The sequence below is a fragment of the Anser anser genome (genome assembly GCF_964211835.1).
Source record: "Anser anser genome assembly, chromosome: 4".
Lineage (NCBI taxonomy): Eukaryota > Metazoa > Chordata > Aves > Anseriformes > Anatidae > Anser > Anser anser.
Genome location: NC_139724.1, coordinates 66,936,289 through 66,951,038, shown reverse-complemented (window position 1 = coordinate 66,951,038; position 14,750 = coordinate 66,936,289). Strand labels below are relative to the sequence as shown.

Sequence of the window (14,750 nt, the reverse complement as noted above, 5' to 3'; positions counted from 1 at the left end):
CAGAGACCTCTGGAGACCAATTTTGCCCATCTGGATCTCAACAGCCCTTTGGAAGTGTTTCTTGTTTCCTATTGACTACTGATCCCAAGAACCTATACTTTTAGCTTAAGCCTCCCAGAAAAGCTGGATGAATCCATGCTTAAGTGAGTTGTGGAAGAAGTCTACACCGAGCTGAAAACAACACGTAAAAAGGGAACAAACTGAGAAGCAGACAACAAATTCTGTGTGCCATGAATTATGAGGATCTTCTTTTGTAATACTTGGTGCTCCCGGACCCAATTCATACAAGACCCATTTAAGACCACTTACTGTAACCTTGGACTTGTGACTTACAGCAATGCGAGACTTTGCAGACCTAGGAGGCCTGAAGTACAGTAATGTGCTTTTGTACCACAGATCTCTTAACTGCTATGTAATATAAGCTATGCCAAGAAGTCAAAATTTTCATTATTGGAAAAATTCAATTTCCTGACAAGGAAAAAAAAAAAAAAAAGGAAATCTGAGGAGTTAAAAGAAACTCATGCAACTATATTTTGTTTCAGAAGGTTCAGAATAAGCTTTGTAACTACCACAAACATATTCAATTTATTGAAAATGGCATATATAACTCTGACGTGTTTTGTATCATGGTACTGCATTACAGAACTTAATAGTATTAAACAGTTAAAAGTTCTATACAGTGTACATGACATTTACTGTTGTCCTTCGTTATACTAAGCATCTCTCTGCAACTACTATTTATTTTCCAATCTTTTTTCCTAATGAGTTTGTTCTATATTTGTATTATAAATGCCTGTCTCTATTTATATTCTATTTCCAAAACTTGCAGCATAGCATCATCTGTTTACAAGTCAATAGTCCTTTTCTTGTGGAAATTACTTTATCCTAAAACAAAGAAAAAAATGCTGAAGGCTCAAATTCTTGCAAATTGTTTTTCTTTAGTTTGGAGTCTGGGGTTTAATGCCGTGACAGAAAGGCATTAATACTCAGAGCACACAGGATATAGCCCAAACCCAATGGCAACTTTTCAGCTTGATCTTGTTACCAACTGGATGTTTTTCTTCCTCCCTCCTCACCCTTACATACCCATGCGTTTACTTTTGAGTCTAATCCAAAATCTACTTAAATCAATGGGAATCTGGATTAAGCCCACTCTAAACAGATTAAAATAAAATCTGATTGTGAATTTTCTTTCACGAAGGGAAGGATTCAATTTTGATAAAACCACTATTTGCAGAAGTCTCATACATTCTATGCACAGGAAAAACAATGAATATATGTGCCATATTTTCCACAAATTCATGTAGCTTCACGAAGTTATGGCTTTAAGTGTCAAATTATAAGGGACATGACATTACCCAAATAGAACAGCTAGGGTTACAGTTAATAATGCATTTTTTTTTTATTTTTTTTTTATCCTGTGGTGGAAACTAACATGTCAGAAGCTCTTTCTTAAACAAAGATTTCTTAAAGTGATTTCCCATGTGTGAGAGAAAGTGAGCAGAGGTAGACTACTTGAAATAATTACTGGTAATACAATTGTATTTTGCAAGATTAAAGGCCAAATGAAAAATATCCCATACATCTAAAAAGACCACAAGAAAAGTATCCCATACATCTAAAAACAACATTTGACTCCTTTGATTTCCTCACTTCTGGTAATTTTTTCCCCACAGTTTGGGATTTTTTTTTATTCCCCAAAAATAATATTTCCTCAGCATAAAAATAATATTCCAACCTCTCCTAATTTCATTATCTTCTTAAACAGGGCAGCATGCCTATGTTTTTCAACAGCAAAGAGAAGGGACAAGATGCTTTCAATGCAGCCCATGAAACAGCTTGCAAAACTTTATTTTGTGGACATAATACAATGAAAAAAATTTCTATTCAAGACTGTTCTGCCACCTCCTGAAGACAGAAGCATGTCAAAAGCTAATGAACTTTTTAAAGAAAACTTTTATTGTTCCTACGTTCCTGCCAATTCTTCAATGAACTCTTTCTTTCAATGAGAGAAGAATGACATTTCTTCAAGAGCAGCATTAAAAAAAAAAGAAACATGAACAAATGTTAAAATTTATTTCAGCTAAAATCTGACAGCCAAACATATGGATGGTAACCCAATGGTTCTTAACTATTTTCACAAACCACCCAGTTAAGAGACATCCATAGAAATCTATTTAATTTCAGGGACACTGATTCCCTATCAGGCCAGAAAGAAATCAAGCCCCCTCCATATTTCCTGCTGCACAGAAGGTGAAAGCATCCTTTAATCTCTGTGACAACAAGCAGCAATTTATCTAAAGTGGTATTTTTGGAGCCTCCCTTTCTCTTCCCCAAATCATGGCACAAGCAGAGCATGGATGTAAAGGAGATTAGAGAACTACAGGGGAAAAAAAAAAAGAGGAAACTTCAGGAAAATACCTGGAAATAATGTGTATTTCCTATGAATAAAATAAGAAAGGCAGTAAGTCTGTTACAAGTGAAATGTATCAACCAGGAGGGGGACATGCTCCAAAACTGAGTTCTCTGGCTCCTGTTCCATTCAAATAGTGCCCGTTTTCTCAAGGGAATAAGGTATTTGAAGAACAGTCAGTCCCTATGAAATATTCACTCCTCAGAGGCTTAAGAGAAATAAGAGAAATAGCTTAGGGAAACAGCATAGGGTCTGTGGTCGCTGTTTCAAAACTCTTTTGTATGGTTGGTTTTAGTATCCTGGTACCTAGGCTTATCCTTCCTTCAAAAAGAAAAAAAAATCTCAGAGCAAAGAATACTAACAGTTTGTGGCTGTGCCTGACTGGCTAATATGAACAAGAACTGTGAGATCTGCAAACTGAATACCCAATTCATTATATATACACCTATATATATATATTTTTTTTATATATATTATATATACACCGAGAAATGGCATTCAGTCTAATAAGAAGCTTAGACTGAAGTTTCCAAAATGTGTGTTTCTAAAATCAAGAATAGCTACTGACTTTTTCTTAAGAAAAAGGAAAAAAAAAGAGAGAAAAAAGAAAAAAAAAGAAAAATTCACACACTCCTCCCCCCCCACAAATCAATGCATTATAGATACATTCCTCTGGATCCGTCTTTAATTATTAATTACCATTCAGCTTTGCAGTGACTCTCATGGTTATTTCACAGTGGCAGACCAGAGAAAAGAGTCCATCTCACTTCAGCTAGAAGGGGATGGAGAGAATGGAAAAAAGTAAGAAGGGGGAAGAAATCAGTAAGCCTCCAAGACAAGCTGTTTATTTGATAGTTTCAGAAGATGATACTGTTTAAAATTTTATTTTCAACACCAAATGAAAAGGACAGAAATAAAAAATTAAATAACTGCCTGTAGCTAAATGCTTCCTATTCTGAATGCTTAGAACTGAGCTGAAAATCCATGGAAATAGATATTTCTTGAAAGAATTGCAACTAAAACCTTAATTCCAGTAATGTTCAATACAGTAAAGTATAAAAGTCCACATAGCAGGTAATGGCAGATAATGATCACAACAGCTAAATGTTTTCTGCCTAAATTCATAATAAATCCAAGTGGATAAAGGCTGTGAGGTAAATGCTTACTAGACTGGTAGAAAATGTAATTCTTGCTAAAAAGAAATTGAAGGGAAAGGAAGGAAAAGGGAAAGGAACAGGAATACATGTTATTATAGAAATATAATATTTTGCTTCCCAGCAGTGGTTCCATTTTGGTGTGAAGTGAATGATTTCTGTATGTAGGCATCTCAGACAGCTTGTAAGGCATTTTGTAGTTTAGCCTTTAGAATCACCAAAACGCAGGTTTGAATTCTGAAGACATATCTGTAGTCTAACTTATCCTAACGTTATTTATATTTTGGGTGGGATCCTATGATTGCTCCTGAAGGTTTAGGCATCAGAAATAGAAATGATATTTTGATTTATTCTAAGTGTTTAATTTCACATTCTACTTTTATTGGGGAGGGGTGTGTGTACACTGACTTTTAGCAAGAAAAAGCCATCAGATCATTTCATTTTACTCCCTGTATCATTTTTTCTAGACTAAATTTGTCCAACTCGAACATTTAGATATGAGATCTTGCTGTGCCCTTACATATAAGACTAGAAGGCCCTTACTAATGAATATATTCTCCATACATAAGTAATTATACATGGCAATCATCACCTTTTGATCTTTTCTCTTTGATAAGGTTAATGACTGACCTCCCTACAACTCATTTCATAAAGCTTATTTTCCAGCATCTTTTGTGGGTCCTCTCTGCACCCTTTATCTTCAGAGTGTGTCCTCTAGAAGTGAATTGAGGCCACCAGATCTTCTGAGGTGAGGGCACCAAAGTCAGAGGCAGATACAAGTTCATTTTCTAACTTGTACCATACCATTTACAGACAGCCCGCAAACAGCTTAGAGAAGCCTCATTGTAGGTTTCCATGATTAGGGATTCTGGGATAATCCAGCATACTGCTTCTTTTGGAAAGCTGCATTAAACATTTTGTTCTTCTCTCCCTAAAATGGAAAGGTTACTTGGCAAGCATGCCTTATAAAATTAGTGCATGCATATTGGGGATTGAACCAGTGCAGATACATACAAAAATAATCAACAGTTTTTCATCCACACCACCAGGTTCTCCCCAAGAATCCAAGAACATTCCAAACCCAGACGTAATTCATCTCTCAGACTCCAAAGAGCTGTTTCTAATCAGACTCCTCTTGTTTAGCCTTAGGCTTTATAGATCTCCATCTACGCCTGCAGCAATAATTATTGTAACTAGCCTCTGCTTCCCTGGGCTAATTGCCAGTAGAATTCAACAGACTTTCTGCAGAAGAAAGAACAAGTTTGTCAAGAAAGAGTCTGCAGTCAGAGAGTCAGAAACAAGAGAAGAAAAAAATGGAGAAAGGAAATAGAACAATATTCCAAATTCCATTCACAAATACAAATAGAAATTTTGGCATGAAGAACAAACTTCATGAGCTCTCTTTGCCATACCAATTCAGATAATGTACATGTTGAACAAGTTATCCCCAATAAATTTACAATGACTTCTGAATTATCCCCAAATCCACGTTCCACCCTAAGAGTCATAGGTCCATTTTTCTTAAATCCTGATGCGCTGCTCTGCATCTGGCTATATCAAAATGAATTTTGCTGGAACTTCATCATCTAATCAGCCATTTCAGATTATCCTTGCAACAGCCATCATTATTTTAGCAATCTTCATGCCATTTACAAACTTAACAGGAAAATTCATGTCAGTATCCTTATCAGTGATTAAAAAATACAGAATTACTGACTAGCATTGGATCCAGAACTAAAGCCTAGAAACTAAGGTAATTCACAATTTTGAGTTTCCTCACAATAGTGAATTATGTCCGTAATTGTGAGATATCTGTTGTTTTTTTCCTGGCACTTGCCCCAAACAGACTATATGAGCAGGTGGAAAGTAATACCCTACTTCTGTAGTTGACAGACCTGCCTTGGATCGTAATCACCCAAGATCTTTTTTTCAACACAATGCAATCATTTCACAGAATCATCTAGGTTGGAAGAGACCTCCAAGATCACCTAGTCCAACCTCTGACCTAACACTAACAAGTCCTCCACTAAACCATATCACTAAACTCTACATCTAAACGTCCTTTAAAGACTTCCATGGATGGTGACTCAACCACTTCCCTGGGCAGCCCATTCAAATGCCTAACAACCCTTTCAGTAAAGAAGTTCTTCCTAATATCCAACCTAAAATTGAGATTTGAACTCACAGCTTTTAAGGAAACAACATGTGCTGCAACTGTCATATTTACCCAACACTAAAAAGCCTACCAGGAAAAATAAATTTTATTTTCATAAAGCAATGGGCTACATTCCTAACTGCAGAACTGGAAATGGTTAAAAAAAGTGTTCATGGTATTAAGTCATGTGTAACTCTAAAGTGGCTCCAGTGTTTCACTTAACTTGAGAGCTTGCAGTGTGCTTGCTCCAGTCAAAAGACAGGCTCTTACTCATCTCTCCATAACTCACTTCTTCATCACCTCTCCAGGAAAATGAAATTTTAGAATTTGTACTTCATATTGCCATTATAACTGATCACTTGCTGCCTTCCTCTATCACCATTAGAACTGACCACTTGCTGCCTTCTTCTCATATTTCAGACTGAGTCTCTCTCCTATTCCTTTTTTCTTGGAACTGGAATACAAGGTGCAAAGGCAAGATTTTATACAATTCATGCTTCCAGGTTGCATTCAGCTTCTCACATTAGCTGGCAAGTTTGGCATACAAACCAACTTCCCTTGCATCCAGGTAGCAGTGAGGACCTACCATTTATGGTTTAACAATTCTCTATCAACAACTACATATAAAATCTAGAATACTGTGTATACTTTTGGGATTCTACTGCAACAAAGACTGAAAGACCGAGTAAGTATAGAATCACGGTTAGAGGACTGAAGCACATGACATACAGAAAAGTAACAGAACTCCACTTGTCTAGTGGAGAAAAGAAAACTAAGGGAGCATCTTCCATTACTTAAAGAGAAGAAAGCAATAGGCTCTTCTCAGAGTTACATAGAAAAGAACAAGAGGAATGAGGGAAAAAAAAGTTGTAGGGTAAATTCCATTGGGACATAATGGGGAAATATTTTCACCATGAGAACGGTTAAGTACTAGGACAGGTTGTCCAGCAAAACTGAGGACTCTCTACCCTTGGGGATCTCAAAATGTATTTGGACCAGGCCCTTAAAAACTTTATCTCACTTTTGATACAAGCCCTAATTTGAGCAGGCAGCTGGACCAGATCTCCAGATGTCCCTTCCCACTTCAATTATTCAGCAATTCTATGTCACATGAACTGCTTACAAATGTATCTCATGTGAATATCATATTTTAGAATCTTGATCAAGAAATCTCATGTCCTAAGGCCAAAGCTTTGGAGGAAACCAAGTATATTTTATCATCATAACTGTTTTCACCACTTCGTAAAAAAAAAAAATTTAATCTTTTCATAATGGCTTCACACAAACATATTTAAATAATTTATAATGTATCAACTGTACTACTGCAGTTAGCTCTTCTCAGTATGGTAAGCAGACAGTAAAGGCCATGTTTTTCCTGAGATAAAGCAAGGTTGGAGACCAGCATTTCTATTCAGACTTTACAATCCCTAATTCAGTTTCATGGCATAATTTGTGGGCAGAGAACAGAATATATTGCTAGGTTTCATCTCTCTCTCTATTTGCTGTTTTCATATCCTTGCTCATTATCACAGTACTTCAATAGAAACCCTATAGCTAAAATAACTATAGCTTAACTTAGACCCCTCAAAAAACATTTAGCATGAATATACTCATTTACTACTGCATCTGATGAATAATAGCTCCTTCCTACCTATATACTAGTGATACTATATATCAGTGCACTATATACTAGTGATAAACAAATGATCTTCCAAAACATAATCTATAAAAGTGTTTTTAAAATATTTTGGATGAAACACTGCACTGAAATATAGTGCCATATCACATACTGTCATTTTAGAGGTAAAACTATATTCTGTTGCAGTATGCTTTTCATTCAAACACATAAATAAAAAGTACGGGAAGGAAGGTAGTGGCAGGAGTGTTCATTTTAACAAAGTACCCTGTAGCAACCATATCAATTAGGTTTGCATAGATCTCCAAGTGCGAGGCAGTTAATGAATCACTGATCATTTTTCCCAAGTCTAACTTAGACATGTTAATTAAAAATTAGAAGAAATCATCATCATATAAAATGAGTTCACTGAGAGAGAATATAAAAATACCTACCAGGCAGTGCTCTGTACACGAGACTTCTTTTCAACACTAATTAAAATGGATATTTCTGCGCATGCAAGTCTACCCAATGAAACGCAAATAATAGTGTGAGTTTAACATTTAATGATTTCTCAGTTAAAGAGAAGACTTTCATTCAGGAATGCTATAATTTACTCTGAGTAAGATCCACTTAATCATTATGTTTACTGCCTCCTTTTTCTTCCCGCATTTCCTTTTTCTCACCAGCCATGCAATTGGCAATTTAAGATTTAAATTCTGACCACTTAAGCCTTTATCTATCGCATTTCCCAGCCCCATCTTTATTTCCCTCCTTGCAACACGGACGATCTTGCTGAAAGTCTCCCTTAGCTACCAAAACGAGCCGGCTCCACCAGAAAATCAAACACTTTGGAGCAGAGCTTCACCCCCCAGCTGAGGCATTCCCCTTGGCAGCAGGATTAGTTCGGTTCAGTTGCACAAATGAAAAAGCAGGAGGATTACAGAGAGCTTTGCAGAGGGACGGAGAAGCAGCCAGGTCACAGGGGGGTATGGAGAAGAGAGGAACTGGTCTGCAGGTCACATCCTCAGCTTAGAGAATTTGGATCGAGTTCCTCCAATTGTAAATTTTCAGCCTCTTAAGGAAGCCTCCTTCACCTTACCTCCCCATGTGAGCAGAGCAAGGATACAGTAATCCTTTGTCTTCCCTCACATGGCCCTGGCCTGCTAAAACTTTAGGGTCTTTCAGACAAATGCTTTCTCTCATACGTGTATAAAGCATTTAGTGGGATGAAATTCTGACCTTGACTGAGATCTTAAGGCAACACACAGTTATAAGCAAACTTAAAGGATGCCACATCACGCACTCCACAGAGCGGTAGCGCTAGAATGGAAAACATGACATCTCTGTCACCAGCACCTTTCGCCTGTCTCCTCCCAGATAGCCCTGTTTCCCTGTCTGCCGTGGAATCTCTTGTTATCCCAATCGGCTTCTCATGCCCATGCATCGGCAAGCAGAGCTGCTAACTTAGGAGAGCCTATTTTTAGATAGGGTGCCTGGTTTCCCTGAGCGACCGGGGGCTAGAGCTGCAAGGTATGTCTTTCCCATCTCCTGCCGAGTGAGATGGAGCAGCCAGACCTGGCCACCGAGCCGCCAGGGCAGGGCAAGCGAGCACTGAGCTCTCGCCCGTCTCCAAGCTAATGGTAACTCCTCCGAGTGCATGAGCTTGCATGAAAACGTATCAGGCTGCAACGACCCGATTGAATCTATACCCTACACTCCCTTAATGCAACTTAGATCTGTCTGCAACATGATTAAGCAAGCTTATTTTTATTAGGATGTACATCTGAGTGGATGAGCAAGGGGAGATGAGTCACTTATTTTTGAGCCAAGAGAGAGATCTCGGTTAAATCAATCCTGCTACTGCAGTGGATGTGCTAGGAGTCTGGGCTAGTAGCCCTTCAAGAAGAAGGAAGAAAATAATGGTTTATTGTGAAAACCACAATGCAGACTGATGGCTCAAGTTTTTATGAATCACTGTCCTAATCAACATTGCTAATCAGAAAATTAAAAAAAAAGGCCACTGAAAGTATTTTTATTGTTAAAGTGCACACAAACACTGAGAAGACATCAGAATATTTCAGAGCAAAGGGACCCACAGCTTAAGTGGAAAAAAAAAAAAAAAAGCAACGCAGCTGCAGCAAGTAGCCACAGCTCACTGCAACAAGCATGGACTTGTTCATCTGCGAGAGCAACATGTTCCGAGGTTGAATGGTGACTTTCTCCAGTGCTCATCATAAACTTAAAATGACCCTCCCGTACCACCCTGCACAGGGTGCTCAAAGGGGACAAAATCATGACCTTTAGGAAGCAGGGAAACACAGGCTTCTGTTTCACAAAAGCAGTTTAATATATTAGATGTGCCACAGAAGGGACAGGCAAGTTCACACAGTTCCCCCACTGCACAACACGTCCCTCAACAAAAAAAGCTCAGTCCAAGTATTCGGGATTGCCAGGATCTGAATCCCCTCCAGCCAACGCTCCGTAACAGCCCAACGGGGAGGCACTGGCAGGAGCCAGCCCTGTACTTCCAGCACAGAAACCATGATTCAGCAAAGCCCTTAGGCACATGCAAAGTATTTATTGAATTAGGGCCTAAAAGCTCAAGTCCTAAACCTAGTTGTCTAAAGGACAACTGTGTTACTAAGCTAGACAGCAGCAATTAGTTCCAAAACAACTTTTATACCATCCATATCATAGGCTACAAAATGTCATTCATCAGCTGCAATTTAAAATTAAAGAAAAAATGCACTGCAAAAGTGACTTTTTATTAGTTCACTTATCTCTGATATTGCTACTGCAGGAGTCAATGCTTCAAACAGGACTGATTTTTGATGTAATAAGAAAAGTGCCATTTAATTGATGCTCAACTAAGATTTGTTTTGTAATACGCACAAGTATTTTGTGAGTGATTTCCTACGTACCTCAGCTCCTTGGAAGCACCCAATGTTTCAAATCTACTTATAGTATTAAAACATAACTGGCTAAGCTTTGAGGTTGTTTCTGTCATGCTTCTGTAAATATCAGAGGTGTCACGGGCAAGTCTTTTTCCTGTTTGTTTTTTTAAAAAAGGTGTTTTATTTCAGAATCTATTTCTTACCCACCGGATGATGACTGTATGTTCATCACTCCAATGAATTTCTGCTTTTAGAAAGTTTCAGTGTGAAAGAATTAGACTGGCAGATGTAGTTAGGATAAAATTCTTCCCACAAAACCAAAATTGGCTGGTCTGATTCTTTTTTCTTTCCTTCTCTGTAGACTCAGTCGGTGTTACATGAGTATCTCCAGCTACATGAATGTGATCACTTATACAGTCCATTGTGAGGTATCAGAGCAAGTACCATTAGATTCTACAGGTATATTTAAAAAAAAAAAAAAGCCACTATATCTTGTTAAAGCTTCTTTTCCTTTTCTAAACCAGATCATTTCATTTTTAAAGAAAGCATTGGTGGCCTGAAAAAAAATACTATTTAAAATGTCATCTGTCCGCAAGCCAGGCAGTGTACATGTAGATCATATTTTTTAAAAAAATTCACATTACTTTATATATTCTACTATTCTAACATCTGGTTACTGCAAAGTACTCCAAGTCACACTAGAAAAAGCTAACAATAGCCTGTCTCCAAGAGGATAATGCCAGACATTTTAAAGGAGGACGTCTCCCCATAATACTTCTAATTTTGCAATAGTACTGCACCATGAAAGGGAGTTCATATCCTTAAGACAATGGTCTGAGAGTCATTGTAGTTTCAGCCTAGAAAAATAAACTACTTTTGTAAAGAATAAGCCTTAAAATTTACAAAACATTTGTACCAGTGAGATCCTGCTACGGATATCTACCCTGCAGAGATGTCTTTCTAGCAACTTCTTCAGTAGTCTGTAAAACAATAATCTGGTCAAACATTGTCACTTTCAAATCCTGATCAGGTGCAAAGTATTAACTAACTGTAAAATACCACAAAAATACATAAATTGGACATACTTCGCACCAATTTTCAACCAGATTTTCTCACAAAAGTCAGTATGATGCACACTTCTGCTGCTCCTTCTCTTTTTTTTTTTCTCCAGAAAACCATACTTGCAAGCATTCTTTTATGAACACAGTTAACCCACTGGAAAATTATGAACATTGCCCTTAAATTGTTGTTGATAACGTGAAGGAAAACCTCACTGTGATGATTCTCTTCCCATTATGGATAAAGGGAAAAAAAGGAGCAAGCTCAAAATGGTAATAGCAAAATCTAAAAAAAAAAAAAATAAAGCTGAGAAAGAAAAAAGGCATTCAATAGCGTGCCCAGTTGTGCTTCATTTCCAGTTGGTTTCCCCTGATGGCGCTGCGTCTGGGTGGCACCCCATTAGGCAGGCCCCTACTGCTTTGCTTTAACTCTACAGCGAGGATGAGCTGAGCCCGACTGCCGGCTGGGAAGAGCTACAGAGCTCACCGAGTGCAGATCTCTCACAGTGAGCGAGGCTGCAAAAGCAGTCAAGGAGATTTAAGCACTCGTTTTCTTTCAGGGTTCCACCACTAGCTTTACATAGACAGCTGCTGAAGCCGAGTTAGGCTGCGGGTTGATACCACAGCAGAGCTACCCTTAGGGCTCCTAAAACCACCACAGGACCGCTTCAGCATCACCTCCCCCTGACAGTTCAAATCTGAGGAACAAACCCTGAAAAGTTAATTTCGTACTGTCGAGCTCTGTGTCGGTTCAGGTTTCACCCGTCCGCATCGCTCCGATGGCTCTCATGGCTCAGGTAACATCTGTCTCCCGGCAGCGGGCACGGAGCCAGCAGGGATTTCACACCGCGCCGCCTGGCTAATTTGACAGCGCTGCTCCGCATCGCACTTGGGCTGCTGGATGATGAAGTGGCGCCTGGACTGGGATTAACGACCGAACAGTCGGACTCTCATTTCTAATTCGCACCACCCTGCGAGAAGCAACAGGCTTGAGAGCGTACAGAGCAGCAGCGTGCTGGCCAAAATGCTCCTTACCCACAGGAAAAGCCCCAGGATGAAGGAGAGAAGGGGCTGTGCCCTGAGCCCGCACAGAAAAGCCTTCCCTCAGGCCTGTGGTGGGAGGTGACCCCACGCACAGGCATCTGAAGGCGGTCAGAGGCCACTTCAGCACCGTTCAGCTCCAGCAGTCACATTTCTCTTACCCAGAAGTGGCACAGCCTTCCAGCGAACATCCACCAGTGCTGAGGGGTCAGGAACTGGAGCGAGTTTGCTCTCTGGTCATCCTCCATTCAGAAGAGTCACAGAGATGTAGTTTTGAGCAGACCACAGGCTGGATCGTGTGGTGTCAAAAAAAAAAAAAATCCAGCTAAGTATTGCAGATGCTATCCAGGCCGTTTGCCTGGATACATTGCAGATGCCACCCTGGTTATGTGGCGGAAAGAGCCAAGGCACGCTGTCAATCCGAGACCCCATTACTGGACGCAATTTAATGGTGTTATGAGCTGATGATAAAGATCCCTGGCATTGAAATTTCCTTTTTCCTTAAAAGCTCCCAAGACAGAAAGGGCAACACTCTGTGAGCAGATAACAAACTTTTGTGGACCATGAGTACGTGTACGGAGACTGCGCACAACCCCGACAGGGCAGACAGGAGGCAACGGTCTCTGTTTCCTGCCAGCCCGCAGGCTGGTAGCCAGCGGAGTTCTGCTCATGCTGAATTTGTCCTAATAACACCACAAAGCCAGGGCAGAACACATTGGCACAAGCACATTTGGTGCAGTAATGTTTGTTGTAACTCTTATGTGCCCCAAGAAAAACTTCCATTGCAAGATTTATTTTCCCTAAGCCTCACGGCTAAAGGGCCTGAGCACGAGTAGCCCTCTGAAAACAGAAGTTCCTGTACCCAGCTGGTTTTCATGGTACAGCAGGAATGAAGGCAACTGAGTCATGTCAGTCAAACTGGCAGCTGGATAATTGGCATATTAACATTATCCGACTCCTACTATTGAATTTTTCATATTAGCATCACGTAGTTTTTGCTAATAAGTAAGCGTCACCAAAACCTTCCAAAGTTACTTGAAATTAAATATATGCGTCATCATTAGAAAAAAATCATGAAATTCTCCCTTAAGCAGCAACTGCTAGACTCAAATCCCCCATTTCAAAGTCATACTGAGCTAAATGAGTATTTCCATTCTCTATACCATACGAAAAGAGCGCTGTGAGCCATACGCTACTACAGAATCCCTGCCACACACACAATGTCTGATGTTTATATTTTTTTAATTCTTGCAAAGAGGTGAGAGAAAATATTAACTTTTTTTAATGACCCACACATTTGTTTATCTAACAAACATGAAGCACATATGTAAGTTCTAGTGGTGATTAAGATTAGATAGTAAAATTAAAAAGTAATAGAGAAACTAAATATCAAGAGATAGAAAATGATGCACAAAACATGCGTAAAACACAAATAAAAACAGTAAGATCTAGAATCTATAATTTAGATACAGCCCAGGAAATAAAAATAATTAATATATATATATATATATATATTCGGAAAACTTGAAAGGTTTTGCTTTTTTTTTTTAAGATTAAGATGCACATATCAGAAATCTTTCTACTACCATTAGATATAAAAGAGATGCTCAGAGGTCCATTGTCAGAGAGCATTACTCAACTTGCTGCAAAACAAGCAAATTGAGATATTACATGCTGTGGTTTACTTCATGTACCACTAATGAATCACTGTGCTTTTAAAGCAACATAAAATCAGGAACAGATGCATTAAGTGTCCACGGATGTTTATACCAGGTAGCGTGGGCGACTTGACATTTCGCATTTGTGACAGCACCGTAACTGAGTCTCCATCTCAGCAGCGCTCTCTCTAAAAGCAGCTTTCCATAATATCTCTGCCCTCCTGTTTTAAAAACAAAGGAGCTCTTTTAAAAGATCTCCCCTCCTGAAGTACCGTGGGTCACTGAAGAGGTACCATCACAAAAACCACACAAACACTCCGGTTTTAGTTCAACGTGATCCTTGAGAAATGCTACTTTCCGCTTGGCACCTAGCACAACGAGGGCCTTACCAGACACCATGACTGGAAAGACAGCAGCAAGAGAAAACCCTAAGCACAAGAGCCGTCACAGGGGGGTGAGCACAACTCATAAAGATGGTGACAACTACTGGCCATCACAAGGCAGGGGGAGTGTGACAGTGGAGCACAATGCTGGCAATGCTGTCGCTTATACCCAGATGTGGTCCAATTATTCAAGCTGCCAATTAATTGCACAGGGTTATGGATATAGCTCTGTGCAGAGCACACTAAAGTTTATTAGCTCAGATTGCAGCGACAACACATTTTTTGCTGCTTCTTGCCCAGGTTTTATCTAGAAGCGGAGCAGAGGTGTTTCATGTTCACAACCGGAGCTAATTAGCCTTTCCAGGAACCTGGGGAG

The 14,750-nt window shown here is 39.3% G+C and overlaps 1 protein-coding gene across 8 annotated transcripts in view; it reads right to left on the bottom strand.

Annotated features, from left to right (window-relative positions):
• The window catches only part of SORCS2 (sortilin related VPS10 domain containing receptor 2), a 552,575-nt gene that overhangs the window by 384,660 nt on the left and 153,165 nt on the right, over positions 1 to 14,750 (bottom strand). Inside the window, exon 2 of one of the 8 annotated variants that reach the window (XM_083834478.1) lies at positions 12,495 to 12,622. The exons of 6 other annotated variants lie outside the window; for them this stretch is intronic. In XM_083834478.1, coding sequence (XP_083690604.1) covers positions 12,495 to 12,581 — 87 coding nt within the window. In that variant the 5' untranslated portion in view covers positions 12,582 to 12,622. Of the gene's footprint in view, positions 1 to 3,112; positions 3,131 to 12,494; positions 12,623 to 14,750 lie in introns of those variants that run through there. One more of the 8 variants, XM_083834480.1, reaches the window with a different exon arrangement.